This window comes from Notamacropus eugenii, chromosome X, assembly GCF_028372415.1.
Source record: "Notamacropus eugenii isolate mMacEug1 chromosome X, mMacEug1.pri_v2, whole genome shotgun sequence".
Lineage (NCBI taxonomy): Eukaryota > Metazoa > Chordata > Mammalia > Diprotodontia > Macropodidae > Notamacropus > Notamacropus eugenii.
In genome coordinates, this window is record NC_092879.1 from 43,141,681 (window position 1) to 43,158,843 (window position 17,163).

Genomic DNA, 17,163 nt, shown 5'->3' on the forward strand with positions numbered 1-17,163 from the left:
AAATCCTTACTGAATGGGAAAAACTCAAGAACTTACTATGTACAAAGCACTTGTTGATTGACAATTCACTGGATTGCTAATGATAAATGATTTACTCATTTGTATTACAGATGTGAACCTTTGTGAACTGTTCACAATTTATTAGCAACTGCCATAAGAAAGGTACTACAGATACATTCCGTTTTTGCCATCAGCACCAGGAGGTCACTTTTTTCCTACCTGAGACATTTGAGACTTGCAAAGTGAACTAAAACACACTGACCTGATGGTGCTTAGCTTTCTAAAGGCCCTCAAGGATCTTACATAAAGGGTCACCATCATGACAGTTACATATTTAAGAGGTCAAACAAAGCCAAGCAGTAAAAGGGTGAGCAAAATATTAATATTACACAGAGGATTTCCTAACACACCACCAAGACTGATGAAAAGTTATCGAGAAAATCAACTGTGATGCCTTTCCCCAAGTGTCTCACTTGTACGGAGCCACTGGATGGCTAGAGTAGAGAAAATCAAGCGAGCCTTTTTTTTTGGCGAGGGGGGGAGGTTCTCTCTGTGTGTTCTAAGTAGTTGACCTCAAACAAGATAAAGGGAAGAGGGAGGAGCACAATGGAGAATGTACACAAACACAAAACCAGTATTTTTACTTCTGTCTGGGCTCCAGAAGAGTGCTTAGCGAACAAGGGGGGAATGCTACAAATGAATCCCTTAGCACCAATTCTATGATACTAAATCACCAGGCAAAAAGCCAAGGATATCATGGGTGAAGTTTCACTGGAATGCCCTCCAAACTAGTAGATCACTTCTTCATAATTTAGGAGATTATTAGGAGAGAATCGCCACTCTGGGGCCTCAAGAGTTAATTTAAGTAACCAGCGCTGGGTCACACAGCTAGTAAAGGGCAAAGGCCATGTCTGAAGCACCTAAGCTTTCCAGATTTCAGGTCCAGCACTCTTTATCTTATCCTTTGTGGTGCTACCCCTAGACTAAATGCCATTTATACATATGCTACATTCAGAAAGAATGTTAGCTCTTCAATTCTGTCTGTATATCTAACCCCAAAGCTCTGAAGCACGTGGCCCGAGCTGAAAAAATGTTTGTTATTTGATTGCTATGGCAATTAAAGTTTCATTTCAGAAGCATTCAGTAGCAAATCTTTTTATACCCATAAACTTTACATAGAAAAATACTCTGAACCGGATGACCAAAGAAACAACAGATTATCACAATAAATGTAGCTGTTACAATCTCTTCGGTGCAACTGTACAAAAGATTGTAAATAAAAGCAGAACCTAGAAGCCAAAGAGGGCAGGTTTTTGACACTTCTTCACACAAAGTCCCTTGACAAAAGACAAGCTATATGAACTTTTCAAGGTATTATGAAAAATAGTAACTCCGTCTGAATGTTCGCAGTCATTCCTGAGCCTCAGAGAACATGGAGAAAAGGCACTGGATACACAGGAGGGACTGGAAAATTTGACAACAGACCACACCCAGTTTGCTGAGTCATTCAATGAAAAGCCAAATTGTACATGAAGAGCAGCACATTTTTCTAGTCACAATTTTATTCAAGTTAACATTATAAGCGCAAACAGCACATGACAACACATTCTTGGCTGAATCCTTGTTCGGTCACACAGCTATATACTTAAATATTGAAAACCAACACCATGTGGTTCTTAACGCAGAAAAACTGGGGTATTTGGTAGTTTTAAAGGATTTCATCCAGGATGAGGTACCAGACTTCAGAAAAACAGGCCGCTCAAAAGAAGAGGACTCAATTTCTACCACTCATCTTCCCGTAGATCAGAGAAGGCCCAGCCCACAGGTTGGTCAAATTTTTGTGAAAACACATTCCAGATTACTGGGGGTGGGGGTGGGGAGAGGAGAGGGAACAGAGTCCTAGTATGCTTCAAATCAACCAATTTAGCAGATATTCCTTAAGCATCTGCCATGTATGGGGCTTCATACAATTGTTGGAACTACTGAAATGTGGCGGACCCTGCTCTCAAGAGAGCTTACAACATAACTGGCTTGGGGCGGGGAGAGGTTATACACATGAACACAATCTAAATGGCTTGGGGGGGGGGGGCTGGGGGGATAGAAGCACATACATCTTATTGGGCGGATGGGATGGGAGCATATATACACAATCTCATTGGCTGGAGAAATAATTATGATACAAGACAGAATGAAGAAGGTGGTAAATTCAGATAATGTGCTCTGATGGAAACTCAGCAGAATTTTAAATCAGGCCTATTTTCAATAAGCCAGCTCATACAAACCTGGCTTGCTATGACTTCTGAGCATTGAACAGAGACTTCAAGGAGTCTCTGATCTAGTCCATTCATCTTCAATTGTTTAGGCCAAATATGACTTTGTTGGAATTATTTTCATCTCCTGTCCTGGTTGGTAGTACCCAAGTCCAGCCTTCAATGTATCGTACGCTGCAGAATTCTCAAAGTCATCACTATATGAGTCTGGGAAAGGGCTCAGCTTTAAGCAGCACCAAACATGTAATACAATAAAAAATGTTCCCATTTTGAGCCTGTAAATCCAAGAAATCTTAAAATGTGAATACTCCATGACCTTTTCCCATCCAGAAAATTCACTAGGGGCTCAGATCTGGTCATGTCTTTCATGACCCCCCAGGGTAACAAAAGAGGAGGTCTTTAAAAAGCAAAGTTTGGGACACAGTAATTTTTACAAACAGACTTCACTCTCTCTCAACTCTTAACAAAACAATTATACAAAGTGAAAAAGTATTTCTCTCCCCTTACTCTCTCATTCCTCAATAACTCAAAACAGCATTAGAGCTACTCTCAGGCCCCAGAATGGCTCTCTGGGTCCCCAGCTAGACTCTGCTCATGTAAGATCCAGCTACTAACTTTCTTACCAAGTTTCCTACTGCTAATTTCAATGCAATTTTGTCACCTGTCTTTAACCCACACCACAAGTAGCAGAAGCTCCAGTGATGATGCTGCCAGGTCCTTGGAGGTTTCAATAGTACACTAGCGTTCCTCCCTATGAACCCTCTCTAACCCTTTGGTCTGATGCACCCCAGTTTACTTCTGCGTTGTAGGTGTTTCTGAACACTTTGCAGATGGCACCCAGGAAATATATGTAGAATTGAAATGAACTCAATTGTCATTTGTCAATTGTCAACTGAATTTCTTCTTCCATATGCTGTCCCAAAAAGAATGATTCACTGATGTCTATGTGTAGATTCTCTTTGGGTACCCGTTCATAAATGTTCAAAATCATTTCTTGAAGAAATCAAAGTGAGTTTCTAGTCGTTTTTTCTTTCCATTTGACTGCTTTAAGAAGGAACCAAAAAAAAAAAGGTACCTCTAGGCCAGAGGTTTTTAGCCTGGGGTTCCACGAACTTGAATGGGGGAAAAAAAAATCACATCTTTGTTTTCACTAATCTTTAACTGAAATTTAGCATTTCTTTTTATTTATGAAAAAAAATTTTAAATGGGCTTCACCAGACTGATGTCAAAGGGGTCCAAGACACAAAAAAGGCTAAGAACCCCTGCTATAGGCAAACATCATGCTTCTTGCAGCATAGATCTTTTGACCAAAAATGAGAGAAAACAGAAAAAGATTCCCACTATTCACAGCTGTTGTTTTGGGTAACAACCGGGGAAGAGCAAAGAAAATGTGGCTAAGGATGCTTCCTTACTCTGCAAGTTACATTTGCACTTTGCTGGACACTCTACTGAAGGTTCAATTAAACTACTGGATTAATCACTCTTAGCTAGCAGTGATCTGCAAGCACATTTTAGAAATCTCCCCAAGCCTTACTAACATACCTGCTGTTATCACAATATACGAGCTATACTAGATGAGGGGTTAAATTGGCCACAACTAAAACTTTTAAGTGACATTTTGCTATCTAGCTGATGAATTCCTAAGGTCTTCCTTTTTGTTTTTCTTGTTTTTTGTTTTTCTTTTCTCAAATCATTTACCATTTTCTCAAGTCATTTACCATTATGAAAAAATCGGGTGTCTGAGCTCAGTGGCTTTCAAAAAGTCTTCAGTTTAAAGACTGAATCTCTCTTTTCGAAACCATTTTCAGAGGCAAGAGGATCTGGACTGTCACAGCTGGTGAGACAACCACTGGAATTCAGGGTTCGGTCTTTCCATTTAACATATCTGTTGGAGGCTCCAATGTCTGGATCAGATTTCAGCTTCCAAGAATTACTCATACCCTCAGAAAATCCCTGGACTGGGCCGATGTCAACACTTTGAGAAGATGATATTGGCACACAAGAAACTTTACATTTTATCTTGGATTCCATCATTTTGCTACGTTTCTTCTCGGTTTTTTTGAAGGACTGTAAGCTGCTGGAGTCTGGTGTAGGGCTGCTGTCTTTATCAAGTCCGTATTCTACGAGTGGCTTTTTCTTCTGTGTTCTGGTGTTCTTCTCAACCCCATTGGTTTCACTTTCACCTTTGGGTCCTGGGCATTCTAACTCATTTCTGGATCTCTTAACTGTTTCCTCAAGCTTGGATCTAAGGGGTTTTGTCAAACCACTGGGTTTTAACTTTGGGCACATGCCACACTGGCTACATTTCTTTTCTTGATCAAAGGCGATAGTTTCATCGTAGTCATCTGAGCTTTCTGGCACCTTCATCATGCGGCCTTCATTTGGAGAAGGGCTTCGCTGCCCATTCTCTTCATTCAAGGTCTCATAAAAGCAATCAGAATCACTACTAATCTCTTCTAAGTAGTCTGTTTCCTCATAAGGGAAACCAGCAAACTTGAATTGGGAAGAACTCTTTCTCTTACTTCTAAGCTTGGAGTCTTTGATAGGGCTAATATAGGAGTTCTGCCAAGGGCACTGCTTTCCACCCACATTAGACAGAAGATCAGCAGCTTCATTGCTTGGGTCTGTGTAATGGTATTTAAATGTCTTTGCAAACTCCTCAGCATAGCTTGTGTTTATAGCCTCTCTCGGTCTGGGCTCCAACTCCCAATAGGGAAGCTTCCACCACTGATCATCCTCTGGGTTCCAATCGATGTTTTGCCCATTTTGCGTGATGTGATGGTCTAACCTCTTCAAGTTGATCTGAAACCCATTTCCAATGTCACGGACCTCTCTCTGCCACTGAGATTGGCCCACAGCACTCTTTGGGTCTTCATAAATCCGAGCATATTGAGGAGGTTGATAGTAATTTAACGTGTAGTTAAAAAATTCATCAGTTTCATAGATTTTCTGTCTTCTGCCATAGCCTTCTTTCTGGAGCTCGTTAGAGGATTCATTCCATACATGCCAATCTTCTTCTCTGTAGTAGTCGCTATAGTATTCTTCTTCAACAGGCTGGACTGCCTGGCTCAAATTCCGCATAATTGTAATCTGTAAGGTATTCATGTGAGAGGCAAAACTGGGCTTGTATGTATCAGGTACTAATTTCTCAGCATCTTCTCCTTCATCTGGGTCATCTAGAAGGGTTTTCTCCAAATGGTAAGAAGATTCAAATAAGTCATCCCTCCTCTTAGTTTGGGGGATTAAGGGTCTTTCACACTTGACAGATTTTTTCTTGGACATTTCCTTCTTTGCTTCTTGGTACTGAAAATCTGGAGGATTTGGCTCCTCCTTCAGTGTCTTTACCTCGTACTCCAGAATGCAACCTTCTTCGGCTTCAGGGTCCTCTACCTCCTGACTGATATCTCTTTCATATTCCTTCAAATAAAAATGTTTAAAAAGATAAAAAGAAACTCAGATGAAAACACAAATTAAAAAGATCTCAAATAAAATTCCAATTTCTTTTCACTGAGCTACCCCAATACCATAGGGGCAAGCCAAACGGTTAACAAGATTATATTAGAAAGCTAGGAGAAAAAAGGTTTTGCTCTGTTCTGTGCTGCTTTTTCTGTGTACCTGTCCAGTCTTGTTCACAGGGCTCTAGACTTGAGGGCATGTAGAATTTAAAAACTGCAAGGCATGACCAAACTGGTACACCACTGTCCCTTCCGTCCTCGCTGCAGCTCACGGAGGAGACAAAAAGTGAGAAGTGGTCATCAGCTAGCTTCTTGGTGTGTATGGAGGGGTGGAGGGGGGACAGGGCCTATTTGTTGTTAATAATAATTATAATTTGTTAACTGTTGTCTGTCAACTGCTAGTGCTCCCAGTGACATCTAACACATATCACTCATTACCTGAGCTCTGACTAGATTAGGACCTGAAGATTATGCAGCTAATAGTATTAACAAGACCTAAGCACGACAAGATTAAAGAGCTAGATGCTCAGTACCTAAAAGAGAATTTCCCCTTGGCTGTCATAAATAAAGATGAAATCAAAGGTCATCTGAATTTTATTTGTTAGAAAATATAAAGGTCTTGGACTCGAGTCTGTCAATTGGGGAACAGCTGAACAAACTGTGTATATTAATATAACAAAATGTTATTGCACTGGAAGAAATAACACGTAGGCGGAAACCAAGAAACATGGGAAAGGCTTATATGGTGTGATGGAGAAAGGTGAACTAGGAGAATCATGGACACAATAGCTACAATAATGTCAATAAGGCTAAAAGTCGGCCAAATTCGGATTGACTGCAGCAAAGACCAATCTTGGCCTTAGATAACAGATGTTACTTACACTTTCCCCATTGCTGTAGAGAGCTGATGTGGCATGTTGCATATACTGTCAAATGTGATTATTGGTTTTCTTTCTTTTTTTTTGAACAAGGGAGGATTGGGGGAGGGAAATATCAGGAAACAACTGGCATGAAAACAAAAAGGCATCAATAAAATCTTTTAAAACATCTTAGGCATTTTTTAATACTGTTTTGACTTTATCCCTATCGGCACCCTGCCCCTCACCTTTGGTCAGAAGACTCTGGACTTCAAATATTAATGGAATTCTTAAGAGGTGCTCTGGTGCAATGGAAAGGGCACTTCAGTTGGAGCCGGGAAACCTTGGTTCAAATCCTGGACCTTTCACTAACAGATGTGGAACCCTGAAGAAGTCACTTCATCTATTTGGGCCTCAGTTTCCTCATCTATTCAGTGACGATAATAACTACTGCACAACCTGCCATGGGCAGGCTATGGGTCAAGTATCCTGTAAGCTCCTGAGAAGGTCCCTTCCTCCTTTGGCTCTCAGTTTCCTTCTCTGTAAAATCTGAAGGAATCCTGGCTGTGCTTACTTAATAATATAATAATGATTAATTACACATAATTATTACTAATAACAGCTAGAATTTACATGGCTCACTGAAGTGTGTGAAGCACTTTACATATGGTATCTCATTTGATCTTCAGGACAACCCTGGGAAGTGGGTGCTATTACTACCCCAATTTATGGATGAGGAAACTGAGAGATGAAATGTTTTTGCCTAGTGTCACACAGCTAATAAGTGCCTGAGGTAGGATACAAACTTAGGACTTCCTGACTCCAAGTCAGGCCTCCCCCCCACCCCCCACCCCATCCACACTGCCACCTAGCTGCCTACTCCACCATGTCAAAGTCCATTGCTAGAAAGACAAAAAAAAAGGTTAACAGAACTTTGTAAAAACAAATAGCTACAGAGCAGGCAAAAGGTCAGTTTGGTAAACAGAAGAAAAAGCTCCATATTTCAACTCTCCATAGACTAGGGAGATTCTAAGGTATCATTTCTCTCCTCAACTACTAGGAGTAGGTGTGGCAACCCTAAAGAAACTCTTCTTGATGGGAGACCTCAGAGAATACTGGGAGGGGAGACCATTTCCCATTTAAAATAAATATGGATTCTCACGCCATATTCCAGTTACTGTTTACATGAATTGAGTTACTGACAGTAGCTTAAAGAAGGCTTCAATCAATTGAGCACAACCTTCAAATGGATCCTATTTGGAAGGGACCTCCCAGTTTCAGTAAAAATGGGGGTCCCATTCAGCATAAGGGCTGCCTGCCAAACCTAAAAAAGGATTGTGTAACAGTCTTACAATAATTCTACTTAGCAGCACCCTTAAATGGCCAAAGGACTTCTACATGCCTAGTGCCAGCAGGTACTCTCCTACCCTACACTTATGGGAGCCAGAGCTGGTACCTCAGTTTTAACTCTCTTTTTCAGGTGCTTCTCCTCCTTTGGTTTCTGCTTCTGTTCTTTCCTTTTGCTCTTGGTTTTCCTTTTCTTCTCTTGGAGCTTCTTCTCATCATTTTTCCATTTCCTAGGTAATGATTAAGATGAACAAGTCACAGTGCATTTCTCTAAAGGCTGCGACTAAAATATCTGGCATCAACAGACTACACTGACCAAGAAATGTCAAGTTCTGGAACCATCAGACTAGGATGAAGAATGTACACAGGGAGGGATTTATGGGGGCCTCTCAAAGCTTCATTCTCAAGGAATCCCTTTAAATCATTCATGGGGGAAAGCAGATATGCAATCACATCTGCTCATCTTTAGCTGCTTCTAATATTCAATCTCCTACCGCATTGACACTTTCATTGATACCTGCAGTAGGTGAAAAATATCTCTAGGACAGAGGTTCTTAACTTGGGATCTGTGAGCTTAATTTAAAAAATATTTTGATGCTTGTATTTCAACATAATTTTCTTCCTTTGTAATTCCATATATTTCATTATTTTATAAGAATATTCATTATTTATAAGACTATTTCTTACGTGTTTAAAAACACGATTCTGAGAAATGGTCCATTAGGCTTCACCAGACTGCCCAAACAGGTCCGTGATCCCCCAAAAGGTAAAGAATTCCTGCTTCAAAGTGCTGGGGGAGAAGTGATTCCCATTCTTTGGAATAGTCATTCTAAAGTTCTCTTGAGCTGAATACAAGATCTTCAGACCAAAGTGAATGTCATATGGTTTTACCAATGGAAATGACAAGAAAGCAAATTGACCTCTGGCTTTGCTACTGCATTGTAAGGATCACTGGCCCTTCCCTTCAGCTGAACCCTTCCATAAGTGCTACCTCCCCTATTAGAATGTGAGATCTTTGACACCAGGGACCATCTAGCTTTCTTCTACTCCTAACCCCCAGCACGCACTTAGCACAGAACCTGGCCAAGATAAACACATAACAGTTTTTTCATTGTCATTCATGCATTCTTTAATGCCAAAGTCTCTCAGCAGCCCTGCCTATAACCAATAGCTCTTCCAACTAATTCATTAGTTTCTCAAACTAGACCAGCTCCTGGCCCCTCCCCCTCTTTCCAGGCAGGAGGGCTAGCACCCCTTCCAGTTATCTGTGGCAGTAGAGAGGTGATGGCCTTGGAGATCCATAAAAGACAGCTGTTTTCAGATATAGCCAGTATATGGATTTGCTTTACTTGACTATTCCAATTTGTTACAAGGAGGGGCTTGGGGTGAGGTTGCGGGGGAGTGGTGGAGTAGTGATGGCAAGAAAGGAAGAAAAAAGGTCAAATCAATAAGATGTTAAAAAAAAAATACACAAAGGAGAGCAGAAGGAAGTTCAGAACGGCACACAGACCAGAAAGAATAGTGCTAGAATCACTAGCTTCCATTTAACACAAACTACATACAATAAAGATTCATAGATTTATATACAATCCTTTTTATATGAAATGCTCATGTTTGTTAAGTTCATAATAATGAAAAAGTACGTCTATTTTCAAAAAAGTTATCTATGAGATTTTTTTTTGGACATGGCCAATTTAGGAATTTCTTTTGCTTGACTACACATCTTTGTGGCAAGGAAAAAACTGTTATCTGTGCCTCACAAAGGAGCCACACACAGCATTTTGTGGTTAAGCACCGCCTCAAACATTTTGGGAAATTTCATGCGACAAAATCACATTCATATAGAGCAAAGGCACTTTTGTAAATAATATTTCTTGTATGTGTATCTTGTATATACTCCTGTGTGTTGATATTGTCTCCCCAATAGAACATGACATACTCTGTGAGCACAGGGAAGGAAGGTTTCTGTCTTTGTATCCCCCCTGCATTTGGCAAAGTGACAGACACATAGTAGGCGCTTAATGAATGCTTTTTTTAAAAAAAGATAAACCTAGAGAAACAAAAAAATCAAGGAAAATCTGTACTATACTTGATGAACAAGGAAATGAACTCCACACATCAAAGATTTAGGTTTCTTTAGCATCGCTAAATGCTTTCTTTAGCATTGAATCAGAAGAGAATCCCAAGAGAGGTGTTTTGAAAAATCTGTCCAAACATTACTCTGTTTCTGGGCCCCATTCTACTCAAGTTCTTTTGACAAATTCAACTCTCCTGGGACACTACAGTCAACTAACTCACTGAGGATAAGACTACAAGTGTTCAAAACAGACCCAATACAAAGATGGTGTGAAATGTAAAAGGAAAATGATCTTGTAGTCCCCCTCTCATTCCCATAGGTAAGGCCCACTGCAACCCAACTCTTATGCCAGGTTTAGAGTTTCTGTGGGTTTTTGAACTTAAGCTACCACCACAGGCTCAGTTTGCTAGTGCCTCCACCCCAGCTACAAAAGCAAAAAATGAGTAACAGGCATTGAGAGAGACCAGAGAATTAGAATGAGTCCTTAGTTCCAAATGGGATACAAATAGAAAAACCCACTGGCCTAGAATGGCATGAGTCTATTTACTTCAGTTTTCCAAAAATTAAGCCTGATTTTCCTCAAAGATTCAAACAAGAGGGACCAATCATCTTATCAAGGCCTTGTTCAAAAGCCAGGCAAACTATGGGTAGCTGGAAATCCCTCTGGGCTGATCTTGGGGTTCTTTGTCTTATTTCTGGAAATATTTCTCTAAGACATCTTCATTCTGCAGTGACCCCAAATGACTCATAATCCCTTTAGGAAAAAGAAGTAGGGAAAAAGAGAGGAGGAAATGGCAAGAGATTGTAAAAGACTGAAAGAGACCAAGGGAGAAGGGACCAAAAGGTAAAAGAGTCTGATTCTCTCCATTTGCATAAATCACGGTAGAAATAGATTTTCAGATTTCTGATCCTTTGGACCTTCCTGACATGCAGCTTGGGAACTTATTCCCCTTCCTATGGGACCAGAATCCATGTGAAAAATGCTGATGGGCTCAAGAAAGGAGCACCTGAGCACCAAGAAAAGTACCCCAGACAACAAAAATGGCACCACAAAGAGGTGGCAAATAAGTCAGTACCTTTGTGCCTTATAGGTCAACCCAACTCTAGCTGCCACTTAAAGAGCAAATTCCTTTCCCAGACCTGTGGTAAACTTAGATGGGTCAGTCAGTCAATAAGCATTTATTAAACAGTTACCACGTGCCAGATGCCATGAAAAGCTCTGAGGATACAAAGAAAGGCAAAAACATTGTGAGCTCCTTGCCGTCAAGAAACTCACAATCTAATGAAGGAGGACATATGCAAAAAATGTACATACAAGATCCATGCAGTGTAAATGGAAGGTGATCTCAGAGAGAAGGCACTAACTAGCTGTGAAGGGACTTCTGATGTTAGTTAACCTTCCCCCCCTATAATCCTAGGCCTGTCAGGCTCGGCAATCACGACTAGCACTGCTGCACCTCCACACTCTGGCTTAGAAATCTCTGGACAACTGCATGAATTTGTTTGGATTGACTATTTGTTAAAAGAGAGAACTTTTATGTGTGTGGGGAGGGAAGGGGAAGTGCCAGAGATGCAAAAAAGAAAAGAAAAAGATCAATGAAATACCTAAAAAATACAGAAGAAAGCAGAAAGAAGATTAGCAGATTCTGAGGGAAGCAGGGCAATGGTAGTACTGTTGGGTGAAATTGTATATACAGAAATATAAAATAAATGCATATGTACATACGTGCAAATATACATATGTATTTTTTAAGAAAAAATACATGTGATTGTACAATCCTTTTTCTGCTTTTCGTAAACATGAAAATATTCACGTTTGTCGATGTCTGAGTTCATAATTTAAAAAAAAGTTGTATAAGGAGAAAAAATAATTTTCACTTCATGCCAACATAAATGAAACAACCAAGATGTAACTAGTCCAGGATGGGGACTTCCTACGTGAAACAAACAAACAAACCAAGCAAGCACAGCCTTCAGTCATGTTTTTGAGCTTAGGCCAGTCTTGGCCTCAGCTAGTTTGACTCCTAACAATCAGGGCCCTCATAGCCAATAGCTGCTGCATAGATTTCATCCTGAATGAGATGAACCCAACAAGTTAAAGAGTTGACAAAAAGTTAAGCTCACCTTTCTGCCTCTTCTCGTTTCTTTTCTCTTTTTCTCTCCAGCTCCAGCTCTTGCAATTTTAACCTTTCCTCATTTCTTTTCCGTACAGCCCACTCACTGAAGTGCTGGGTTGGATTGAACATAACCTGTTAAAAAAAGGAGGAAGATTCAGCAAGAAGGCGAGTTCAGTGGCTTGGAGAAACCAAGGATTTACTGAGTCTGGCTGGCCAGCCAGGAGAACCAAATCCAAAGGGCACACAGCCAATTGAAGGGACTCCACATTACCCTGGCACATCCCCAATCCATCAGTGTCTAGCTGCTTCTTTGAACAAGAGGCTAGAACTGCCTCAGGCCATAGTATTGGAGAACAGGCCTCATCTCATGACTCATTACAAGTTGCCTTGCACATTTCCATGTTAGTTAAGGGAGGTGATTTCATGTGCCCTTCTGGGGGCACACTAGTACAAGTTGTCAACATATCACCTTGGTTACTACCAAGATGAACTAAGTTCTGGGTTTTTAATATTCCTAGAGTCAAAAGTTACCAACAAGAAGGTATAAAACCGCCAGTCATAAAACCTGTGGCTTCAAATCTCTATACACAAAGTATGGAGAATAAACAAGGTGAACTGAAAATCCTAACCTCAGCTAGATAAATCTTACCTCAGAGGTATTGTTGAGAAGTAATTTGGATCAGACTTATGACTGCAATAGGGCTCTGGAAGGGCATATGCTTTATTCCAAAGGAATAACATAGGTTAAAAAGTGTAGAAGGGAAAAATAGCACATGGGGGTATTAAGAAGATATACTCATGCAAAGAAATCCAGGAATCAGAGAAGGAAAGCATGGCAGGGAACATTCAGGAAAAGATCAAGAGGCAGAAACAGAATGATATTGTCATCAGAATATGCTACAGACCACCTAGGCAGAAAAAGGAAATAGATGAGTTCAGGAACTGGATCACGAGACTGGCCCTGAAGCATGACACAGGATTTCCACTATCTAAACATCTGCTGGACCCCTCTCTCTACTAAAAGCAGGGAAGCTAATAACTTCTTTACTTACCTTAATAATAATTTCATTCTTAAATAGGTAGAGGAAACAATAAAAGAAATTTATATTCTCACTTGCAAAGAACTGGCTATGGGGGCAAAAATGATGGAAATCCCCAACGGAAATAACCACTCTCATCTTAGAATTTATACTAGAAGGAGAGGGAAACTGGACATAGCGTGGCACCATATACCTAGATTGGGGGAGAACATACTTTAATGTGTTTGGAGAAAAGATTGATAGGATCCCCACAGCCTGAAATCCTACCAGCCAAAGTCATTCTAACAGGGAATGGAAGCATTCAAGAATGAAATTCTGAGGACGACAAGAAATAATTGCAATGAGAAAGAAGGAAAATGTCTAAAGATGTGAATACATGGGGAACTCATCAACCCATTGGATTTTTCAAAGTCAAGCAGAGAAGATCAAAGCAGAGGCACACAACAGAGGATGAATACCAGCACTTGGCACAGTCCCTAAAAGAAAAGAATTAGGGCTATCAGAATGAGCTGACCACGGCAAGGATAAGCCAAGGATGAGAAAGATGGGTTTTAGAGCCATTATTAGGGAAAAGCAGGAGTGTTGAAACTGAAGTAAAGGGATAGAAGAGAGAACTTAGTTATACTTACTGAGTTCAAGTCACACGAGAACCAGATGGATTCGAACCCGTGCTGCTGAAAGACCTGGAAGTCACTGCTAAACCGCTTTAAGTGAGCTTCAAAATAATATAGCGAGCAAGACAGCTGCTCCAGGACCAAAGAAAAACAAACATTGGCCCAATTTTCAAAAAAGGAAAGAGGACAGAGCCTACAAAGGGAATCTGAGTCCATTTTTTCTGGCTAAATTCTACACCATATTATTAAGGGAATGGCCAGTGACCATTTAGGTAAGGAAGCAGTCAGAGATCACAAAGAAACAGTTGCTTCCCCAAGAACAGGTCATGCCAAAGGAACTTAATTTCCTTTTTTGACAAGGTTACTAAACTATCTTTGAATTTTTCACTCCTTTCTTGGTGGAACATGGGCTAAGCTAGCCTCTTATTTCCTCAAAGCGAAAGCTCCTATGATTTTCCTGGTGATCAAGTCGTAACCTCCCAAATACGGGAAGCTCTTGGCTTCAGGAACGATATGTCCTTCAACGGCAGACCTTTTTTTCCCCAGCTCCATTACAACTCAAATCAACGGGGTGTGTGTGTGTGTGTGTGTGTGTGTGTGTGTGTGTGTGTGTGTGTGTGTGTGTGTGTGTGTGTGTGTGTGTGTGTGTGTGTGTGTGTGTGTGTGTGTGTGTGTGTGTGTGTGTGTGTGTGTGTGTGTACACGTAAATACATACATATACATTTGTATATATACATATATATGTATACATACATATGTACATACATATGTATATATAACAGACCAAACCAAAACTAAAGCCTTTATAGTTGCAGTGGAAAGAGTGAGGGGCAGCATAGCATGGAGGAATGAAAACTGACTCTTGGAGTCAGAGGACCTGGATTCAAATCCTACTGCTGCTAATTACTGTGTGACCTTTGGCAAGTTGCTTAGACTCTCCAGGCCTCATTTCCCCCTTTGGAAAATGAGGGGGTTGCAACTAGAAAATCTCCAAGGCCCTTTCCAGATTTGTGATCCTATAGATAATGGACTAAGAAGTAGGGAAGACCTGGGTTCAAATCCTGTTTCAGATAACTACCATCTGTGACTAGGCAAAGCCACTTGACAAAGGAGTGATGTGAGGGTGGGGAGAGACTCGATGAATTCTAACCTCCAGCCCTAAATGCATGATGGTATGACCCAATGTTTTAAAAGTAAACATTCAACATAGAGAAACTAGAGACACAGCTCTGAAGCAAAGGACATTAAGACTGCCATATCTTATTTAGTTATTATCCATTCAGTAAGAATAGTTCATATTTTTACATCAGTCTTGGGTGTAAGGGCAGAGAGAAAGAAGGAAAAGCCCCTAACAAGTTGCAACAACATACTGTGCCCTAAGAAGCAATCACATGCCCTGTCTTCTTTTTCCTAACCACTTCTAATAACTATCACTTCCAACACTAGCTGGTGGCATGCCTGATTACAGAAGAAGAAAATACATTCCAAAAAAGGATTTCTCTCTAAAAATCTCAATGTCATGACAACTGAGCTTCGGATGCTAGCTGTCAGTTGGATGCCTAATGGGACCAGAGGCACAATGTCAGTCCAGATGTTCTCACTTCGGCTCTGTCTCATCTGCAAATCCCAGCCAGGCCTGTTACCTTGATGCTGCAGGCCAGGGCTTTCCCATCTTCCCCCTTGAGCATCAGCTTCATTCCCCTCAGGGACTCCATGGCTGTGACAAAATCAGCATACTCCTGATACTGGATGAAGGCTTCAAAGGTCTGAAGGCTGCCTAAGGTACAGTGACTGAAGGTGCCAGTGGCTACCACTTCTCTGTAAGGATCAAGCATGGGAATATCGATGTTCTTTATTTTCCCAAAGCTTTCAAACACCACCCTGAGGATCTCTTCACATGGCTTTTCCCCACTGGAGCCCTTGGATGCAAACCACTTGCAGGGCAACCCCTAAAAGTAGATGGAACCAGGATTCTCATTAAGGTTTTGTTTAAGAAGCTCATCACTTGCCACCTTGTTTTTCTGGGAGGTCAATTCCCACTCTTGCTGGTATGGGAAGTCTAGCCAGGCATCTGTGGCCACTATTTTCAAGCCATTTTTCAATGTGTTCAGCCTAATGATCTTCCCATGCAGTTTTGCCTTCAAGATCTGAACCAGACTTCTGGTCTCTGCCTCCCCCTCAAATCGAATGAAGTCCTTGGTGCTCTTTGAAAGTCGGACAGTGCTAAACTGATCTGGGCAAATGAGATTCTTCAGCTGGTCTAGTATGTCCCAGGTGGAAAATGATCTAGTGTATGTGAGATCTTCGGGCAGCATCACACTGATGGTCAGTCTGGCTATAGGCTTCAGATACAGGTGCTGAGCTGCACACAGCTCCATGGCCTCAGAGTTATCGTAAACTATGCTGACAGTCATTGTGTCCGCAATGCTCCTTAAGGAGAAAAAAAATAAAATGATGTTAACAAAAACAGGGAAATCAAGATCGAGATTTGGAAAAATCCTACTAGCACTGGCATGTCAAAATAAGATCGAAACTTCTAAGTTTCTACAAATAAAATTAGACCTTGATTGATTTGGGCTGAGACCTTAGACTTTTCAAGTGATCTCAAGCTTAGATATGGGATAGGGATTGGACCCCATAACTCAATGGGTCTAGGACAATCCCTAATGAGGAAACTCTCTGCCAATGTAGGTCAGCACCTGCACTGTAAGTAATGGTCTTAGGCAGTTGTCTAGAGGCCCTGACTGGTGAAGATGCTTCCTATGATCACACAGCCAGCATCAGAGGTAGGAATTGAACCCAAGGCTTCCTGCTGTGAAGGCAAGTTCTCGATCCACTATGTCCTATAAACTCGCAAGTTTAAGATCTTAAAAAGGACCAAGCGTACTGCTACAGGGCAGTTCGGCAGCTAGTTCTGTTAGACGGCATTAATGAATACAAGTACTCATCTCCAACTTTGAAAGAGTATCCCCCTACTAGTTTGGCTACTAAGGGAAGACAAGTTCATCAATGAATTTGCTTTGTCCTTTGAAACTGCTGATACCTACAGACACACGGACCTTCTAGCATTTTACCTAACAGATTATGTTGAAGCTTCTCTCTAGAATCTCAGAGTCAGACAGGTCCTCATGGGTCACATAAGCCAAACCATACAACAGACTCGACAAGTGGCCATCCAACCTGACTGAATAGTCCTGGTGAGAGACAGCCCACTCTGGGACAGCATGAACTATTAGGCACTTTTTCCTGGCATCAAGCCCAGAATCATCTTTGCAACTTCCTCTTAGGTCTGCCCACTGGAGCCAAACAGAACATATGACAGCCATTCCATATGATAAGCCTTCAAGTTCTTGAAAACAACTAATATGTCTCCTCTTCTGAAAGCT

At 41.0% G+C, this 17,163-nt stretch overlaps 1 protein-coding gene and 1 long non-coding RNA gene across 2 annotated transcripts; both read right to left on the reverse strand.

Annotated features, from left to right (window-relative positions):
* Nucleotides 1–3,299: 3,299 nt before the first annotated feature.
* On the reverse strand, nt 3,300–16,270 carry LOC140515967 (A-kinase anchor protein 17B-like). Its single transcript, XM_072626862.1, is given in 4 exon segments — nt 3,300–5,687; nt 8,039–8,159; nt 12,131–12,255; nt 15,421–16,270. Coding segments are annotated over 4 exon segments (2,679 nt in total). The 5' UTR covers nt 16,192–16,270; the 3' UTR covers nt 3,300–4,025.
* LOC140515969 (uncharacterized) lies at nt 6,672–6,911 on the reverse strand. Its single transcript, XR_011971224.1, has 2 exons — nt 6,831–6,911; nt 6,672–6,729 (listed from the first exon to the last, which is right to left on the reverse strand). It is a non-coding gene; the product is annotated as an uncharacterized lncRNA (long non-coding RNA).
* Nucleotides 16,271–17,163: the final 893 nt, after the last annotated feature.